General features: G+C 53.9%; 1 protein-coding gene and 1 non-coding gene across 2 annotated transcripts; one reads left to right on the top strand and one right to left on the bottom strand.

Annotated features, from left to right (window-relative positions):
• The first annotated feature begins 638 nt into the window (after positions 1–638).
• On the top strand, positions 639–9,275 carry TFAP2C (transcription factor AP-2 gamma). Its single transcript, XM_036245079.1, has 7 exons — positions 639–923; positions 2,489–2,974; positions 3,091–3,142; positions 4,256–4,472; positions 5,000–5,118; positions 7,394–7,538; positions 8,702–9,275. Exons 1-7 carry the CDS (start codon positions 876–878, stop codon positions 8,985–8,987), a joined length of 1,353 nt encoding a protein of 450 aa, XP_036100972.1. The 5' UTR covers positions 639–875; the 3' UTR covers positions 8,988–9,275.
• On the bottom strand, positions 7,801–7,987 carry LOC118619502. Its single transcript, XR_004957269.1, has one exon. It is a non-coding gene; the product is annotated as a U2 spliceosomal RNA (small nuclear RNA).
• Positions 9,276–19,687: the final 10,412 nt, after the last annotated feature.

The following is a 19,687-nucleotide window of genomic DNA, read 5'->3' as shown; positions in this document are numbered from 1 at the left end:
TGGCGATGGCGGCGAGACTGTTGTCCCAGACTTGGGCGGGTGGATCCCCGAGGCACTTGGGGCAGACTCCCCTGAAGGCCTTCCTCCCCCACCTCGAAGGTACGGGACCGCGCTGTGCCCACGGAGCGGGGCGGGAGGAAACATCTCGGAGCGGCTGGGCTCCCGCTGTGCGATCTCGGCCTAAATTCGAAGTCTACGTGGAGCGGGCGGGGTGCAATGTTTTAGGAGATAAGGGGACCCCAGCTGTAGCGGCGCCCAGAACGCGGGGTCTCTAACCCAGTGTGACATTTTTTGGAAGATGGGGGGGCGCTCTAGGCGAAAGCGGGAGCTCCTAGGTATTTGGCTTCAGGTCCCCAGCTCCGCCAATCTCGGGCGTGTGCACGTTGGGGATGGAAGGTGCGACGGGGGACCCTGGCTTCCGCAGGTCTGAGACTTTCGAGAGGTGCCACCCACTCCTCTTCTAGTCTCCGGTACCGTGGGTCTTCGCGTGGCGCCTGGCCGGGGTGTGGGGCGGAGCTAGGCTGGGACTGGCTGGGGGCAGCCCCGCCCGGCGCCCGGGCCTTCGCGCCGGCCCCCGGGGAGGAGTTATGATAATTTCCTTCTCATTAAGGCGCCCGGGTCCCCCGGCTATAGCCGGGACACACTGTGCGGGCGCGGCTTCCTGGGTCCCTGGCAGCGGCCTGTTCGCCGGCGGCAGCAGCATCTACGCTCCCAGAGCCGCGGATGCGCGTCCAGTGACCGGTTCAGCGAGGCCCGCGCACGGCGGGGGCGGCGGCAGACGCCTGGCCACCGTGACCCCAATTTTGGATTTACCGCTGGGGGGGTGGGGGGAACCTGGATTTAATTGGCGACTGTTTTGGGGGACGCAAGACGCCATGTTGTGGAAAATAACCGATAATGTCAAGTATGAAGAGGACTGCGAGGTGAGCTGGGCACGGGGGCGCAGCCCAGCCCCGCCCGAGTACAGTCTGGGAGGCGGGGGCCACTGGACCGAGGTTGGGGGCGAGGGTGCAGGAGCAGCAAGCAGGCACCCGCTGCTGCCCCTCAATGGGACGGGGTCTACTTTTCTGGACACCCCCTAGTCTGTGCCTCCGGGGCCCCCTTCCTGAATCGGGCCTTTCCCTAAGGATGTAGCCTCGGGAGCGGGGCCTGGAAAGAGAATGGCAAATCCCACCCACAAAGCTTACTGGTCTGTTTCACGCGAAGCAAAACAGCCCTTCTTCCCGTTTTCTCGGAAGAGCGCCGGGTCTACAACCCTTTAGACGTGGCTATTACGCACGAAATCTCCGTCCAGAAGGGTCAGACGCGGCGACCTGCTGGCGACACCTTTGCGGAGTCTCCTCCCAGGCGGGCTTGTCATCTGCCCCGCTACCTTCTCGGAGAGAGAAGAAAACAACATAAGTTTGGCTTTCAAGAGAAGTGGGGGCTGGGGAGTGCTGCGCAGGGGGGTGCTGAGGCCAGATGAGGCCGTAAGCGCTGCGAGTGCTCCAGCCTGTCGGACAGGTTGAACTAGAGTTTCGGAGAGTGGGAGGGAGGGAGGTGGCGAGCGGGAAGAGGAAGAAGACGCAGGTGGCGGGAGGCGTGAGCCTGGGCTCTGGGAGAGAGGAGCGGGGTTGGAAGCCCGCGGGAGCCCATCGCGCGCTCCCGGCACCACGAGGGGCTGCCCCTGCTCGCAGCCCCGCACTGATCCGCTAGGGGGCAACAGTGCCATGTTCCTCCTGCCTCCCCACTGCCCCGTGACACCCGGAGCACTCGGAGACACGTCCTTGGGGAACTAAGCCGGACAGCCGTGGGACAAGGGGACGTGCGCAGGCAAAGTCGCTCAATTCTTAGGGTCCTTACCCCTCTTCCTGTGCCTTGATTTGTGGGGGTACTCCCCGCGGCCGGGAGGGGCTGTCTCACTTCTAGCCGCACTTGGTCGGGACACGCTACCGGGGAGGGCAGCTCCGGCTGCGGCGGGTTCTTGAGCTCCTCGGCGGAGCTGGGTGGCAGGCCCTGCTAGGGAGTGTCTCTCGCTGGGAGGTCTTTGTCCCGAGGGCGTGGAAAAGCAGATCCCCGGGGCGGGGGAGATGCGCGCTTTATCCGCGCCCGCCGCTTCCCCGCGTTCCTTTGCTCTGCGACGCGAACATGTGCGGGCGGGTGAGCGAGAGCGCCCTGCACCGCGTGCACCGCGTGCCGACTTCCTCCCGGGCCTGCGGCTCGCTCTGGGCACCGCAGAGGGCCTGGGGCAGCGGAGCGCCCGGACCTTCGCCGCCGGGCTTCGAGGGCGCGCCTCCCCAGGTCTTTCCCGTTTCCCTTTCCTACGCAGGCTCGGCTCCACAACGACACCCCCGGGGCACATTGCTCCCGGGGGCCCGAGGGCAGGCCCCGCGGGTCGGATCCAGGCGGGCGCCTTGGGTCTCCGGGGGCGCAGGTTCCGCGCGGCGGCCGCCGCCGCTTCGCACCAGCGGGGTTTCGTAGTAACCGGGTGTGGGTTTCTCTCTGCCAGGACCGCCAGGACGGGAGCAGCAATGGGAACCCGCGTCTCCCCCACCTCTCCTCGGCCGGGCAGCATCTCTACAGCCCCGCGCCGCCCCTCTCCCATACCGGAGTCGCCGAATACCAGCCGCCGCCCTACTTCCCACCGCCCTACCAGCAGCTGGCTTACTCGCAGTCGGCAGACCCCTACTCGCATCTGGGAGAAGCGTACGCCGCTGCCATCAACCCCCTGCACCAGCCGGCGCCAACCGGCAGTCAGCCGCAGGCCTGGCCCAGCCGCCAGAGCCAGGAGGCGGCTGGCCTGCCCTCGCACCACGGGCGCCCCGCCGGCCTGCTACCCCACCTCTCGGGGCTGGACGGTGGCGCCTTGAGCGCTCGCAGGGATGGCTACCGCCGCTCGGACCTCCTGCTGCCCCACGCGCACGCCCTGGACGCCGCGGGCCTGGCGGAGAACCTGGGCCTGCACGACATGGGGCAACAGATGGACGACGTGCAAGTGAGTGCGCCTAGGTTCTGGCCCCCTCCTGCCCCGACCGTTTGCCCGTAGACTCTGTCCTAGCCCCTTGCCCAGGCTCTCCGGAACTTAAAAGAAACTGTCCTTTCTTCCCCCAGATTGTGGACGAGCAGCACCTTCTTCTGCACGATCAGACTGTTATTCGCAAAGGTAGGGCCACACGTGCTCTGCGTCCTGGTTCATAATAGTGTTGGGAAGTTACTTAGTGGCAAGGTGGGGGCGTTTGGTGGGATGCTCGGGACAATTGTGGTGGAAGGATGGGAACTCAGAAGGCAGGCTTTAGGAGTTGACAGGGGATTTCTTCCCCACCTAAATGAAAAGGACCAACTGTCTCAGTCTCCAATATGTGATATTCCTGTAGTTCCAGGGTGTTCTCACCATGTCAGAGAAAGCCTCCCAGAGTGAGCTAACACCGGTTGAGTGGTTGGTTCTGTGACAGTTTTAATTGTCCAATGAGTTGATGTGATTTCTATTGTGGATTTCAAATATGCATGTGGCAAGGATCCTTCATTCTGACCTGCAAGAAAGCATTTTGAAACAGTCTGGCCTACCTAATAGCCCTGAAAGTATCAGGCCAGGCGAGCTGCTAGAGGCTGGGTTTGTGCAGGATGCTGGGGGAGGGGGCTTGGAGAATTGGATTATTGTATTTGGTAAGTGAGCGCCTTGTGAAATTAAGTTGCTTGCTGATGGGATTACCAGTCTGGCTGTTTCGGGGAAGTGAAATGGGCCTATGTTAAAGGCAGCTATGGTCTTTTACTTGAAGTTAAACTGCTTGAAATCAGTTGGGGTAAAATGGGTTTTGGGGGAGAAAAACAAACAAAAAACTGAATTCCTCAGCAAATTTATAACAGAACAGGTTTGTTTGTATTTAAAAACTTACCATGATGAGTTGTGCTGAAGGGTTTGGCAAAGGTCCTGAGTATGTCTTGTGATTTCGGTTTCTTGAGGGAGGGGGGAAAAAACCCCACACCACTTACTTAGTATCGAAGTAAAGTGGTCTTTTGGAAACGAATATTCTAATTAAACAGATCTTTAACAGTGGCTAGAGAATGAAAACCACTCCATGCTTGGGATCTTGACTAACTCCCAACGTGTTCACTTGTGAGTTTCTGATTAGATTATTTTTGAGAACAAGGCTTTTAAAAAAACATGCAACTTATAGCCTAGTGCGATGTTATTTGTGCCTTGGTTAGTGGTTGTTCGCAAAGGTCTCTTTTGCTGGGATGCAGCTCTCGAGACGCCCCGTCTGATCTTCATCCACAGGTCCTATTTCAATGACCAAGAACCCCTTAAGCCTCCCTTGTCAGAAGGAGCTGGTGGGGGCTGTGATGAACCCCAGTGAGGTCTTCTGCTCCGTCCCTGGAAGATTGTCCCTTCTGAGCTCCACATCTAAATACAAAGTGACAGTTGCTGAAGTCCAGAGGCGGTTGTCCCCGCCTGAATGCTTAAATGCCTCATTACTGGGAGGTGTGCTCAGAAGGTATATGGGGAGCCATTCCGGGCATGGTGGCTGGGTGGGTTGGAGGTGGCTATATGAAGGGACCAGGAGGTATTTTTAACATTTCTGTAACGTTGAGACCTCGCACTGAATTCTAATCAGCTCAGAGAGTTGTTTTTTTGTTTTTTTTTTTAAAGAAAGATTCAAGTGTAGAAGGAGGTGCTAAAACGGTGCTAACAAATGATCATTTGGTTAGAATGTATTGCGTGTACGAAGTGGTGGCTTCTGTTGAGGGGTTGTTTCCCCAGGGAGTTTTTCTGAGCTGCTGCAGTTTTAACAAGTGAAAATGTATCCGCTCCGTCCAGTACAGCTTGCAATAGTCTGTGATTTAAAAAAAAATGCTGGCCGTGCTAAGAAAGATTTTTGCATTTTACGGGAATTAATTAATGAGGGCTCCCAGTGTCATTTGATTCCGATTGGTGAATTTCAGTTTCGATGGCTGTCTAGGAATTTGGGGCTTTAGAGTGTGGTTTCTTGAGAGTAGCCACGGTCGACTTTCTTGTACGCAGAGCCAAATCTAAAAACGGAGGCCGGTCCTTGCGGGAGAAGTTGGACAAGATCGGGCTGAATCTCCCGGCCGGCAGACGGAAGGCGGCCCACGTAACCCTCCTGACTTCCTTAGTAGAAGGTCAGTGGAGTGTTCTGGTGCTTTTAATTTGCTGTGTTGTCTTGACTATTTCTCCAAAGAAAGGCTTAACAACAACTCAATTTGGCCCGGCCGGTGTGGCTCAGTGGTTGGGCATCAACCCATGCACTAGGAGGTCACTGGTTTGATTCCCGGTCAGGGCACACGCCCAGGTTGTGGGCCAAATCCCCAGTGGGGGGGGAGGGGGGTGCGGGAGGCAGCCAGTCGATGTTCTCGCTCATCAATGTTTCCACCTCTCTCCCTCTCCTTTCCTCTCTCTCTCTCTCTCAAATCAATAAAGAAAAAAGTTTATACAAGAGAACTCAATTTGGTCACGAGTAGAGTGAGCTGAAGGCACTCTAGTGCATTTTTCTAGATCAATGTAAAAAAGAAACAGGTTTTCCTAACCTAAGAAATTACACTTCAGGGTGTTGAGACGTGTCCTGTTAAATGACCCAGGTTTTGAAGATACTGTCCGTCAGTTGATACACCTTTAAAAAGCTTGGTTGCTTATTGGTGGACACAGAAGTATGGTTTCTGGTTTGTGGGGTTGTGGTCCGCAAAGAGAAGCCCCGTGCACAAGGGGATGGCCCACTCACAGTCCTGTGTTCATTTCCCCCGTCAAAAGAAAAAAGTATGGGGGCCCACAGGTGAGTCCCTCTCCTCAATTCTAAAATCGTAGGAGAGGACATTTCATTTTCTCCCATGGGCCTGCACCAGCCCAACCTGCAAAGGAGCCAAGGATGCAATATAGTCTTTAAAGGGAGGGGATGAGAAAAAGTGAAGTCATTAAATATACACACTTAATGGGCCGGGAAGGTGGCGTGGACGCCGACAGGCCCCTCCCGCAGCCTCCGGCCACCTCCAGCCCCCAGCCAGGGGGAGTCGGTGAGGGGTGGGGTGTCCCGTAGCCAGGCAAGCTTTCCCCGGTTTAATGGGTGCTACCGCAGGGCTGAAGAGACGTGGCAGGGCCTGCTCCCCCTTTTCGTGGGAGCCTCTGGAGGTCAGGGCGAGGAGAAAGGGGCTGCCTGTTGACTGTTGGGGACCAGCTGTCTGCATGGAGAATTGGGTGGATTCTGTGTGGCGGGCGCATGACGGTGCCTCCCTCGGTTTTCTTACCAGCCTGGTGTAGGGGGGCTTGAAGAGGACAGTGTGCCAGAGCAGGGCTTCTCAAAGCCTGCGGGGGCACCATCTGGGTTTCTGAAAGGCTCTGCCAGCCTTGCAGTGTGGCGTCGGCACCTGGCACCTCGAAGGGGGGGTGACTCTTGCATCTTTTTCCCTCTGCTCCCCCATATCTTGGACAAAGGGTGTGGGTAGTCCAAGTTGGTAGTTGGGGTCCTTAACATGTCCAACAGGAAAAACACTCTGGCCTCCCTTTTTGTTAATCCTTACCCGAGGGTATTTTTCCATGAATTTTTAGATACAGTGGCAGGGAGGGGGGAAGGAAGAGAGAGAGATAAACGTAGATGTGAGAGACACATGGACTGGTTGCCTCCCCCACGAATCCCATCCCCCTCCCCGGGATCATACCTGCAACCCAGCCCTGGACTGGGAATCGAACCTGCGACCCTCCGGTCCAAGGGTCGATGCTTTAACTGCTGAGCTGAACCGTCCAGGCCCTGCCTGCCCCTCTTTCTTAAAGAAACATTCCAGAGGCTCCTTCCCTCCAGAAACGGGGTGCCCCAGTTAAGGAAAGTTCCCCGTGAAGGACTTCGTGAGTCACGAAGAGAAGTGGCCGATGGCTGTTGTCAGACACATTCCTCTTTAAATGTCCCTCCTCCATGATGAGAGCTCATGCTTCCTATCGGAGAAAGTACAGGTGTGTCTCGGTCCGTCTGGTCAAGGTGGGCAGGGGACAGGTTCGCACTGTTCGGGCACAGTTAAACATTCCGGGGTCTGTTTTCCTCACGTAGGATTTCACCCCCTGTAGGGGAGAGGACATCCTTACCAGCCAGAGTTCCTGCCTGTGATTTCTTTTTTTTTTAAATCCTTACCCGAGGACATGCTTAATGATTTTAGATAGAGGGGAAGGGAGAGAGGAAAAGATTGATGTGAGAAAGATTAATCGGCTGCCTCCTGAACACACTCCAACCAGGGGTCAGATCCAGAACCCGGGTATGTGCCCTGACCGGGAATCGAACCCACAACCTCTTGGTGCACTGGAGCCACACTGGCCAGGAGCGTGTCTGAGTTCCCCGAGAATGCACAGTGCTAGAAAGGGGAGGAGACGGTGTGTCTGAGGCGGCCACAGCCGCCCTAACGTCTTGCATGATTCCAGGGGAAGCTGTTCACCTGGCCCGGGACTTTGCGTACGTCTGTGAGGCCGAGTTTCCCAGTAAACCGGTGGCTGAGTACTTGGTCCGACCGCATCTCGGGGGACGGAACGAGATGGCGGCGAGGAAGAACATGCTGCTGGCCGCACAGTGAGTACCCAGGCCTCAAGCCGATGCCTTTGCTCTGACCGGTCTGACCCGGGGCTCGATGACCTTGAGCTGGAGGGGCCAGACAGCCCCTGGTTAAAGAAGTCAGGGCGGGGAGCGCAGGAAAACAGCGAGGGACTTCTTTTACAAAGTCACATACCTTGAAAGAGTAAGTAAAATGAGTGACTGTATTCCTCCAAGTGAATGTTTCTTTTTTTTTTTACTTCTTTGAGCTGTTGAGCTCCAAGTACCCACCCACCTCCTTTTTTTATGCACTGTCCCCGGAGGGACTGCAAAACCGGGTCGATGGTGGAGTGGACAGAGCAAGCTCCTATTCCATCGCCCTGCTCCCCAAATCCATTTAATACATTGTCCTCGGATAGAGGGCATGTCAGATATTGAACTGATAACAGACACTACACTTGATCTTAGCCAAAAGGCCAAGAAGTGGTCAACTACCCTTTCTTGATTGTATTTGCATATCTTAGCAAAGTGTGAAGAGATTATTTGTTGTTCATCCCATCCAGTAAAGATTGTGTGCTGTGTTTCTGCCTCCCGCTAACAAGACTTTTTTGCTTCTTAAATATGATGATTGGATTTGCAGGAGACCAATGGGCAAGTTAAATGTCTCAACTGACTTACTGCAGCTGCGGGATTTCTCGTAGAATTCCCAGCAGTAAATTGGTTTAAAAAATAATGGGAAATGAAGCAGAGCTCATCCGGTTCGGAAGTGGGGTCAGAGAGAGGGAGCCCCCTGAATCAGCCTGGAGAAAAAGTTTCCGGAAAATGTGGGGGGTCTCCCAATTAGTGTATTGGTTTATTGAACTGACCCAGCACCCAAACACCCCTTAACCTCCCGGTGCTGGCATCCTGACCCACCTTTACCAGCCCTGGTTGACCTTGGCCTTGAGTGGGTTGGTTGGGATTAATCCTGTTATCTTCCCGCTGCAGAGAGGATTAAATAAGATAGCTCTTGAAAGAGTTGACTCGCACATTAGTAGGTGCTAAATACTGAGGCAGTTGGCTCTTCTATTAGGGTTGGTTTGAAGCCTCCTGCCTCGGCCCAGGCCAGAAGGCCCGGTTGCCCCCAGGTGTCAGTCTCAAGGTGATTTGCCTCGACCTGTCAAGAGCGAGACTGAGCTCATAGGTGTGTGTTGTCTTCATAGGCAAGTGTGTAAAGAATTCACGGACCTTCTCAACCAAGACCGGACACCCAACGGGAACAATCGGCCGGCCCCGGTGTTGGAGGCGACCATTCAGAACTGTCTGTCTCACTTCAGCCTGATCACCCACGGGTTTGGCAGCCAGGCCATCTGCGCCGCCGTGTCTGCCGTGCAGAACTACATAAAGGAAGCTTTGGTCACCATAGAGAAATCCTACATGAACCCTGGAGACCAGAGTCCGGCCGACTCCAGCAAGACCCTGGAGAAGATGGAGAAGCATCGGAAATGAAATGGGCGGGGACGAAGGATCAAAGAGTCTGGAAGGGGGAAAAACCCAAAACCACTCTCAGCTGCACAGACGGGGGAACTCCTCTGGCCTGGGGGACACGTTGAGCTTGTTACCCCAGTTCCCATGAAAAAGGTCTCTGTTGTCCTCTGGATTTTGACCTGCCCTCTTGGAGTCCTTAGTATTTCTCTGGCGCCGAAGCATCTCTCCTTAACTCTGCTCGAGTTATCGGAAGGTGACAAGTACCAGTTCTGGACCCATTCAGCTTACATTTTATTATTTCAAACCCCCGATCCCCCTTCTTCCTGTCTCTGAAAGTGGTGCTACAAGTTCTCAAACTTTTTAAATCTGTCCCCTGGGCTAACAACCCCCCCCCCCACACACACACACACACACGCTTAGCTGTTGAAATGTCAAATTGATGTGATTCAAATCAATCACTTTCAGTGTTAAGGTCATTGCTGGCTTTTGTGCCCACTAAGTATCTGTCTTTCTTTTTCTTTTTTTTTTAAATAAGTATTTATCTAGCATCTTCAGATATCAAATCCTGCATACAGTAGGAAGCAGATTCTGTCCGCTTAGCAACTAATTAATAGGTTGTATTGGACACACTTAAAAATCCCCTTGTTCAAAGGGGTCCTTTGTGTTTGACTAAATGTGTAGAAACAAAGCCTGCTGATGATTTTATATATTTTTTCTTTTTAAAAAAAAAACTTTGAAAAGTAACTGTTCAAATGGGAGATTCTTTGAAATGACATGTTCCTTTAAGGTACTGAAGCTTTATTTGCATATTTATTTCACATCCTGGTGATTTGAGTAAACTTGAAAAGGGTAGGCATGAAGCGTGTTTTTTTGTTTGTTTTTTTGCTGCCTGTCACCCCCAGGTCCTGGAGGAGGCGCTGTTATTTTGAGAAACGGTGTGTCTAGTGTACAGATTTTATTTATGCATAATTTAATCAGGTCTGTAAATACGGGTGCACTTCCTAGTGACTTTTTGAGAAATGGGGATTCTGTTTTAATAACTTTAAAAGGTGATGGGGTCATCTAACACACATCCTTAGGTTCTCTTCGTATGTACACAGGGTATTAGGAATTAGGATCCCGGGCTCTGTTCTTGATGCGAAAGAGTCTACTGGGTTGGGGCTCGCTGTTCACCGAGCCCCGATTCTTGGTGTCACGTTCCTGCTGGGCTGATCACAAACAGGAGTGCGAGGGGCAGCGAGGGGGCGCCACGGAATCGAACTCCATGCCTGTAAATGTTCACACTTCGAATTGTAGTGTATATGATGCCTGTACAATAAAAAGTATTCTCGATAGAAGCTGTGACAGTCTGGTGACTTGCTTGCAATCTCTGAGATGATTGGACTAGTGGCCGAGCTGTTGAGGTTTGACTGGCTCAGTTCACAGTCTCGAGTAGGAAGGTTGGGACCCAAGGGAGAACTGGAGGTTTGTTTTCTTCCCTGCTCAGCAGCCCCCAGCTGCGAATAGGACCGTGCTCACGGCATGTTGGGAAGTGTATGAAGGAGCTGATTGACCCGACGGTCCGGGAAGAACGTCGTCTCTTGTGTAAGGCTGCCCTGTTGAGAAACGCCGTCCTCCGTGGCCAAGTGGACGCCTCGAAATACTGAGAATCGAAGACTGGGGGCATTCCTCGGGCAGACCTTCCTTGGGAAGACTTGGCGTCCAATCAGATGCCAGCCGCGGAGGGGTGGGCTCGTGGTTTTCCGACCGCCGAACTTCTCCACGTTTGGGGATGTGACCCTGTGAGTCTGCCCGAGGCATGTGGAGCCTTCCTGCGGGGGAGCCGGGCTGGGGCTCGGCGCTCGCTCGGAGCAGAGGAGCCTGGCAGAGGAGCCTGGCAGGGTCTCCCACGTTGCTGGATGTCTTGAGGATCTTGGACGCACACCATCGGGACTGGGTTTCAAGTTGAAGTGGCCTGGCATGTCGTCCAGGAAGTGATGTGTTTATAGTTTGGCAGGAGAGGCTGGGCTTCAAAGGGAAGTGGGAGCGGAGAGTTTTCCATGTTGGATAAGCCCTTTGCTTCAGCTCCAGTCCCGTAACCCTTAATGCAGAACTCGACCCGGTGCCCGGCGACTCCTGACTGAACGTTGGCCTTGGACGTGCAGTGATTTAAACTCCGCCGACCTAATACTTGGCTTTTGGCAGTTTGTCTTTGGCCACCGAATGTTCTCATTTAGTTGGATTTATCCGGTTAACATGTCAAAAAAAACCAAAAAACCACAACTCGATTGCTTTGCTTCAGAGCAGCTAAAAGAGGTGTTACGTTGGCAGTTTCTCAATCAGGACGTGAGATATTGGGTGTTAAAAGGAAGTTACAGGGCAAAGGGCTGAAGGTAAGAGGACGGTTCTGTTATCAGCATCTCGATCTGCTCTTGGACTGCAGTCTGGCTTTTAGGAGCGGTGCCGAATTGTAGTGCAGACAATGTTTGGAAACGCCCCAAAGTCAACCAAGGATTGAAGTGAGTCATGAGCGAGGCTAACCCTGGCTCAGCACTCGGCTGTTCCTCCTTCCCACCGGAGTCCAGGGCACGGCTGCTGACTCCCCGGGCCCAGTGCACAATCGCAACAGGTTTTTCTTTTTTACACCTGAGCTGGTACCACGCCAAACAGCCACGTCCCCTCAAAGGCCCCTCGTGATAGGCTGGCCGCCCCAGCCTTCCTACCCGGCCCCTGGCCCTCCCTCCCGCACGGCGGGCCCGGCAGGATGCGTGGACCCTGCTTCCCTGGGCCGGGATGGTTTTCATTCCAAGCCCTGTGCCAGTGAGATGGCCCTTCCTTCTGCTTCCTCCCTCCGCCCTGTGCCAGCTGTTTGACAAACTGGGCTTTTTTTGAAGGCACGTGACACCTCCGAAGTCTGCCCTCTGGGAGAAGAAATGGCGATTCTTTTTTTTTTTTATTTTGGCTGGTGGCACTGAAGGAAAACCCGTCATTGTCTGAAGGCATGTATCTAGAATTCCACGCATGACGGAGGCCTCCGCAGGACTGCGCCTGTGGACCGGAGACTTGCCTACCTGGGCACCTGGCACTGCGGAGATGCTCCTGCCCCGCAGACGGCACACGCCCAGGTCCCGGGGGGTGAGGGCGTGTGCAGCGGCGCTTCGGTGGATTTATCTTCCATGTGCACAGGGCTTTGGCGAGGGCTAGGGACGGGCTGGGGACTGTTGCTCGTTTGCAGCGGTTCCGGAACAATGGCTGTCATCCTTTGGGGGGGTCTGCTGTCAGGGTAGCTCTGAGACCTAAGGTTCCTGTTTTTGACTGTTGAACAGAACAGGACGGGTCACAGATGGGTAAGAGATGGAGAAACTCTCATGTCATGACCATTGGCGGCTTCTGGGACCTGTTGCCTGGTTTCCTGGGGGACAGAGGTTGCTGTCACTTAGAGGACTTCTGGGTGTTTCTCTGGTCTTTTCCTTTTGCGGGGGGTGGAGTGGGGTCTGTCATAAGGTGGCCGTGTCATTTGTCTTCCTTAGAACTGGGTGGAGAACCGGAAAGTACCTGCTGGTGTCACAAGGCCTGAGGTTCATTTTTATTTTTTTATTATTTTTTATTTATTTAAAAAATTTTTTTTTCTTTATTGATTTTTAGAGAGAGGGAAAGGAAGAGGGAGAGAGAGAGATGGAAACATCGATGAGAGAGAATCGATACTGGCCGCCTCCTGCACGCCCCCACTGGGGATCAGGCCCACAACCTGGGCATATGCCCTGACCGGGAATCGAACCGGCGAGCCTGAGGTTCCTTTTTAAAAAAATAGGTTTTTGCCCTGGCCGGTTTGGCTCAGCGGTTAGAGTGTCAACCTGTGGTGCAGAGACCCGGGTTCGGTTCCCGCTAAGGGCACGTACCTTGGTTGCAGTTTGTCCCCGGCCCTGGTTGGGTCGTGCGGGTGGCAACCACTCGATGTGTCCCTTTCACGTCGATGTTTCTCTCTCTCTTTCTCCCTCCCACTCTATCTGAACAAAAAATGGAAAAATGTCCTCGGGTGAGGATAAAAAAAGTTTTTCTTGAATTTTTTAGAGAGAGGAAGGGAGAGGGAGAATCATCAATGTGAGAGAGAAACATCTATCGGCTGCCTCCTGCACACCCCCTACTGGGGATGGAGCCTGCAACCCGGGCATGTGCCCTGATTGGGAATCGAACCGGGACTGCTCAGCCCATGGGACAACGCTCAGTCCACGGAGCCACACGGGCCAGAAGCCTGAGGCTCCAGTAAGTGTGCTTTCCAGGTGAGGGAGCTTTCTGTTACCCCGACACGCCTTCTCAGCCCCCCGAGCTCAGGGGGCGGCAAGGTTTTGGCCCTGCAGTCGGAGATAAGGTTGGCTTTTGAAATTCCGATGCTGCAATGTGGGGTGCTGTGCTCTTCCCAGGGGTGCTATTTTGCATCCTTGATGACATGACACTTGCTGACTTCCCTTTCTCAGGTCATACCATACCTGGCCTTTCTCTTCCAGTAGACAGTCTTCACTGGCTTCTCTGAAACTCAAAGGGCACCGTGCCCGTATGCTCGGTGACCCTGGGGGCCATCCAAATCTGACCCTTTCTGGTTGTGCCAACCCAGCCGGGCATTGTGCCCAGGGCCCATTGATGCTGGGCCGGTCGAACCTTGAAAGTCTTTGTCCACAGGTAATATGGAACGTAGCCTTCTGCAGAAACAAATGTGACTTCTTCATTTTAAAAAATTACTATTATCTCGGAGCTCACAGTCTCACGAAATGCTCAGTTATTCTTGGCATTGTGGTTTCCCTGCTGCTTTCGGAAAACAGCTTGGTGAGGCAGATGAGTAGAAGAAAAACATAGACCGTGAGTTCCATTTGAAAGGCATAATTCCATGGACTTCTTCAAGCAATAGCCTTGTCAAGAATGTTTACGAGGTTAAATCTCTGGGGTTTTTTTTCATGATACATGGAGTGTTCCTTATGGCTTCTCAACATTTTCCAAGGGAAGATATTGAACTTAAGGAATGACCATCACAGGTGAGAGTTGGATGGGTTGAAGGAAGGTATCTTGGCACCTGGTCCTTGATGAGACTTCATGGGTGTTGTGGGTTGAACTGTGTCCCCAAAAAGCTACGCCCAAGCCCTCCCCTCTCAGAATGTGACCTTATTTGGAAATAGGGTTGTTGGTTATTAAATTGAGGTCATGTTTGGAATATTGCGGGCCTTAATCCAATATGATTTGTGTCCTTGGCAACATGCCACACGAGGGGAGACCATGTGACAATAGAAACAGAGACTGGAGCCCTGGTCGGTTTGGCTCAGCGGTTAGAGTGTCGGCCCGCGGACCAGGGAGGCCCAGGTTCGGTTCCCTCTAAGGGCACGTACCTTGGTTGCAGTTTGTCCCCGGCCCTGGTTGGGGTCATGTGGGTGGCAGCCACTTGGTGTGTCTCTCTTACATCGATGTTTCTCTCTCTCTCTTTCTCCCACTCTCCCTTCCGCTCTACCTGAGGATAAATGCAAAAATGTCCTCGGGTGAGGATTAAAAAAAAAGAGAAAGAAACAGATTGGAGAGTTGCAGCCTGCAGCCAAGGAACATACAGGGGTGCCTGGCCAGCTGCTGCCAGAAGATGCTGAGATTTCAGGGGAAGCACCGCTGACACCTCGCTTTTGGACTCTAGCCTCCAGAGCTGTGAGATAGTACATCTCTGTCATTTTAAGTTGCCCGGTTTGTGGTGTTTGTCATGACACCACTACAAGACGAGTGCCACGGGGAAGCACTTTTTCTTCCCATCCGTCTTTCGGTGTCTCTCTTCTAGACCTGGGTGTCATGTCACCTCTGCACGAGGACTGAGAAAGCCACCTTTGTGGTCTGGCTGCTGGGTCAGGTCCATCTAACATCAGGTCCATCTAACATTTCCTTTCCTTTTTGTTAATCCTCTCTTGAGGATATTTTCCCAGCGATTTTTAGGTAGTGTGGAAGGGAGGGAGGAGAGAGAGAGAGAGAGAGAGAGAGAGAGAGAGAGAGAGAGAGAGAGAGAGAGAGAAACATCGATGTGAGATAGAAGCATCAATCGGCTGCCTCCTGCACACCCGCCCCCCCACCCCTTCCAGGGATTGAGCCCAAAACCCAGGCATGTGCCCTGACCAGTAATCAAACGGGACCTCTCAGTCCATGAGGATGCTCAAGCCACTGAGCCACACCGGCCGGACTCCCTCCTGGTTCTTTTTCTCTTTGGCCTGGGAAGACTTATGCTCTGTGAGCAGGAGACATTGTCCCACTGCTGACACCCGTTCGTGGTCTTTCCCCACAAGGCAGAAAACACGCCGTGGTAGAAGGCACCAACTATTTCAGAAAAGCTTCCGAGAGACAGAATTTTCTCCGCTCTTCGCGTGCAATTGTTGCTTCCCCATCTGCCATTGTTCTAGCTGATGACAGAATGAATTAAAGTGTCACAAACAAATTTTTTTATTGTTGGCAAAAGGAGTAGAGATCGCATCCCATGCACACTGAGAATATCTTTGGGAGGACAGAAGAGACCCCCCCCCCCAGGTTCCTCTGGGCAGGGGGTGGGGAGCAGATCCTCCACACATTTTGTCCAGGTCGAATGTTGTTGTTTTTAAAATTGTATTTAGATTTTAGTGAGAGAGAAACATCCATTTGTTGCTGCACTTGTTCATACATCCCTTGGTGGCTTCTTGTATGTGCCCTGCCGGGATCACACTCACAACCTTGCTATACTGGGACGATGCGCCAACCGAGCTACCCAGCCAGGGCCTGTCTGCGTGTGGTCAAAACAAACACAACCTGCTCTCGAACCTGGAAAAACACGAAGTTTAGTAAAACACACACACACAAAAACTGATGCTGACTATAAAACAAAGAGCCTACAGAAGGAGAAAACACACCTGCATTATGTTATTTTAGCCCATTTAACAGATGAGGCACTGGAGGCCGGGGCCGAGGTCGCCTGGCGAGGCAGCTTCCAGTGCTAGAGACCCGGCCCTCTGGAGGCCCTGCATGGGCTCTCGGAATGCCAGCCACTGTCTGCACACTCCTCTCAACAACTGTAGGACATAGGCATTATAAACCCCCTTTTACAGATGGAGAAACTGAGGCACAGGGTTGCTGTGAGTTGCCTGCTTAAGGACCCTCGCTTGGTAAATGGGATGACCCCAGCTGGGCTCCGGCTCCAGAGTCCTGTCCTTGGGAGGCAGGCAGCCAAGGGAAGTCCCGGGAAGGACTCCCGGGGCCTCAGTGCCCTAGTCTGCTAGAAAGGGGCAGAGACAAAAATATTCTAAGAGAGACGCTTACCTCATGCCAAGCGCTTGGCCCAGTGCCTGGTGCACAGTATGTGCTCAATAAAACTTGATCTTGAGTTGTTTTTTTATCCTCATCTGAGGACATTTTTTCATTTTTTGTTCAATAGTGTGGGAGGGAGAGAGAGGAAGAGAGAGAGAGAAACATCGACGTGAAAGGGACACATCGAGTGGCTGCCACCCGCACGACCCAACCAGGGCCGGGGACAAACTGCAACCGAGACACGCGCCCTTAGCGGGAACCAAACCCGGGTCTCTCTGGACCGCAGGCCAATGCTGTAACCGCTGAGCCAAACTGGCCAGGGCTGTTCTTGAGTTCTTTTGAACTAGGTGGAATGGGACTAGCTTCGGTCAAAAGAGAAAACGAGAGAGAGAGAGAGAGAGAGAGAGAGAGAGAGAGAGAGAGAGGAAGAGAAGGAAAGGAAGGAAGGGAGGGAAGGAACAGGAGCGAGCGGAAGGCAAGAAGCCCCCGCCCCTGCCCCCCCACACTTTGCGGAGCAGTGTGGAGGTGGGTTCCTGCCCCGCTCAGGGGCTCTTGTCAGTCTCCAGCTTGGTGGCGTCGACTCAGCCTTCAGGCTCCTGTTGTCATCACTGCCTCTGTTGCCAAGATCTGTCTTCTGCCTGGAAGGTGTCCTCACCTGCTGTGTCCTCACCTGCGGGCCTTGTTCTCAACCCTCGTCTCACCTTGGGCATCACCTCCTCCTGGAGCCTTCCCAAGCCTGGGCTGGCTTAGGTACCCTCTCAGTTCCTGTCACACCTCCAGTCCCGCCGCGTGGGAACCGGCTGTGTCGCACCCGCCACCGCCCAGGTCCTGCTGTCTAGGAAGTCCCTGTGGTCTGTTCATAGCCGTACCCCAGTAGGCAGCTGGGATTCTGGTTCTCAGTAGACGTTCTGTGAATATCCACGGAATGAACGAATAAACCCGTTTATGCCGAAAGGTCAGGTATTGCTGAAGTGAATCTCTGTCAGGATAGTTAAGGCATTCTTCCGTCCGTCCATCCATCCATCCATCTGCCTGTCCACCTGTCCATCTGCCCATCCAACACCCACCCTTCCGTCCACCCACCATTGCTAGTCCCTGGACATATACCGATGAGCTACAGCTGCCCGTGGACCCCACAGTCTACTGGGGAACCAGACCTCAGTCCAACAATCACACGCCTATGTATCTACCAGCGTGGCGGGCTCTGCCGAAGGAAAAGATGGGCAACCAGTGGAAATGTCGCTGCCCCAGTAGGTTTTGCAATAGAAAAACTCGAAAGGGTGACATTCCCAGCCTTCAACAGCAGCCCGGGTGACACTTTTTTGTTTGCAGGTTTGGCCTGGGGCCGTGTCTCTGGCACCCACGAACTTGTGGCTACTCCGCTTGAGGTTACTCCTTCAGGGACACGCTCCGTGCTCTCGGAGGCCCTGGGAGGAGGAGACCCGCAGACAAACAAGCCAGGTCACTGGGGTGGTGGGCACTGACTCTTGTTGTTGCTATTTTGTGGAAACGGCCCGTGGTCGAAAGGCAAAGGCACAAGTGGGATATCGAGGTGAGCGCGTTCCCTCCCCCTCCTGCCTCGCAGCACCCAGTTCTCCGGCTGCAGACAAATCTCATTACCAATTAGGTGCAGACACACAATTACATGTATTTCTTTTGAACCCAAACAGCCTGGCACCTCGCTCTCTCCCGATTTCCCACAGTGATGGTTCCTCACCGGACCCCACAGAACTGCCTTGTTTCACACGGTGTCCTCCAGTGGGGTGCACCGGTAACCGCCCTTTCCAGTCCGCTGCCGTTGCAACAACGTGGCGGGGGGCCCGCGGCTCCCGGGACGTTCCCCCCGCGTGTCTGCGGGTGGATCCCCAGAAGCGGCACCGCGTTTCCAGTCTTGGTGGATTCAGCCACCCTGCCCTCATCCCGCTGCCCCGGCCCACCCTTGCGGTCCACATAAACGGGCTGGTTGGGGTGGTAGTGGTGGTGGGGTGGCGGTGCCTCACGGGGGGTGTTCAGGGAGTGTCCCCTCGGGGGCTGATGGGTGGACAAGGAGCCAGCTGTGCAGAACCAGGGACAGAGCTCTCCTGGCTGAAGGACCAGCCTGGCCGGAGGAATTGGGCAGGGTGGTGGGCCTTGCAGACCTGGGGGAGGAATTGGGTTCTCTTCCTAGCGCCATGGGGAGCCACTGGAAGGGTGCGAGCAGGGAGACCTTTGGATTTACGCGTAAAACATTCGCCGTACCTGGAATATGGACCACGGCGGGTAGAAGTGGAAGCCAGCAGCCCAGATAGGAGAGCACCTAGGCACTGAGCCGAGGGGGCCGGTGGCTGGCCAGGGGTGCGAGCCATGAGGGAGGGGGCTGGAGTAATCCGGAAACCTTTCGAAGGCAGAGCTCGCGGAACTTGATGAGTCAGATGGAGCTTGGGCATGGGGTGAAAACGGGGAGGGGTGATGTAAAACGCCCGGGATTAGACCTCGCCCCCATTTCCTGAGATGGGGAGGACTCCAGATACCAGCCTCGTGCAAGTGAGACCCAGAGAGTTCGTTTCGGGGAAGGGAAACCCCCGGAGCTGCTCTCAGTTGCTTTTAGCTGGTACCTGAGTCATTGAAGCAGGTCCCTTCCCTGGAGGTGACCTACGTTGGAGCTTCAAGGTGAATGTCCTGGCCTGGGATGGCTCCACATTGGTCCCGGAGCCTGACATACCAGGACCGGGAATGAAAGGCATAGGTATGCGGGGTGGGCCCGGCATTGCTTCTTCAAACTGAAATTCCTCAAGCTGCATGACCAGGGGACGTGGGGCTGGATGAGCCCAGGGTGGGGCTTATTGACTGTCAACACTCAAAGGGACCTGAGCGGTCAGTGGTCAAACCATTAGTTTGGAAGAAAAAAATTCTTTAAATGGGAATTTACATTTGAAGAGTTGTTTTTTTTTTTTATTTTATTATTATTTTTTAAATCCTCACCTGAGGATATTTTTCCATTGATCTTCAGATGGAATGGGAGGGGGAGAGCGAGAGAAACATTGATGTGAGAGAGACACATTGACTGATTGTCTCCTGCACGACCCCGACCAGGGCCAAGGCCTGAACCGAAACCGAGGTACGTGCCCTTGACCGGAATTGAACCCACGACTCTTTGGTCTGATGGCTGGTGCTCTAATCGCTGAGCCGAACCAGCCAGGACTGAGTAATTATTTTTAAACATTAACACAGTAATAGATGTCTATCGGGCACTCATTACGCACCAGGGTCTGGGCCAAATGTTTTCCATCCATTTTTTTAATCTTCCAAATAACCTTCCAAATACCCATTATCTGTCTGGTAACTGAGGCTGAGTAGGAGGGCCCAGAGTCACAGTGCTAATTGCCTCCCTCACTCAGGAATCAAAGCTGTAACCTCCAAGGGCTCTTGCTTTTTCAACCTCCTGTTTACAGCAGACAAAGGCAAGACTCAAC

The sequence above is a fragment of the Molossus molossus genome, unplaced genomic scaffold (assembly GCF_014108415.1).
Source record: "Molossus molossus isolate mMolMol1 unplaced genomic scaffold, mMolMol1.p scaffold_m16_p_6, whole genome shotgun sequence".
Taxonomy (NCBI): Eukaryota; Metazoa; Chordata; class Mammalia; order Chiroptera; family Molossidae; genus Molossus; species Molossus molossus.
The sequence above is the reverse complement of the archived record's forward strand: the minus strand, read 5'-3'. Positions and strand labels throughout refer to the sequence as shown.

What these genes read in the sequence shown, in the direction of transcription:
- TFAP2C (XM_036245079.1), top strand. Translation starts at nt 876, where the DNA reads ATGTTGTGGAAAATAACCGATAATGTCAAGTATGAAGAGGACTGCGAG. An exon ending in CTGGGAGGTGTGCTCAGAAG is followed by an intron (nt 4,473 to 4,999) that starts GTATATGGGGAG and finishes TCTTGTACGCAG; the next exon opens with AGCCAAATCTAAAAACGGAG. An exon ending in CCTGACTTCCTTAGTAGAAG is followed by an intron (nt 5,119 to 7,393) that starts GTCAGTGGAGTG and finishes GCATGATTCCAG; the next exon opens with GGGAAGCTGTTCACCTGGCC.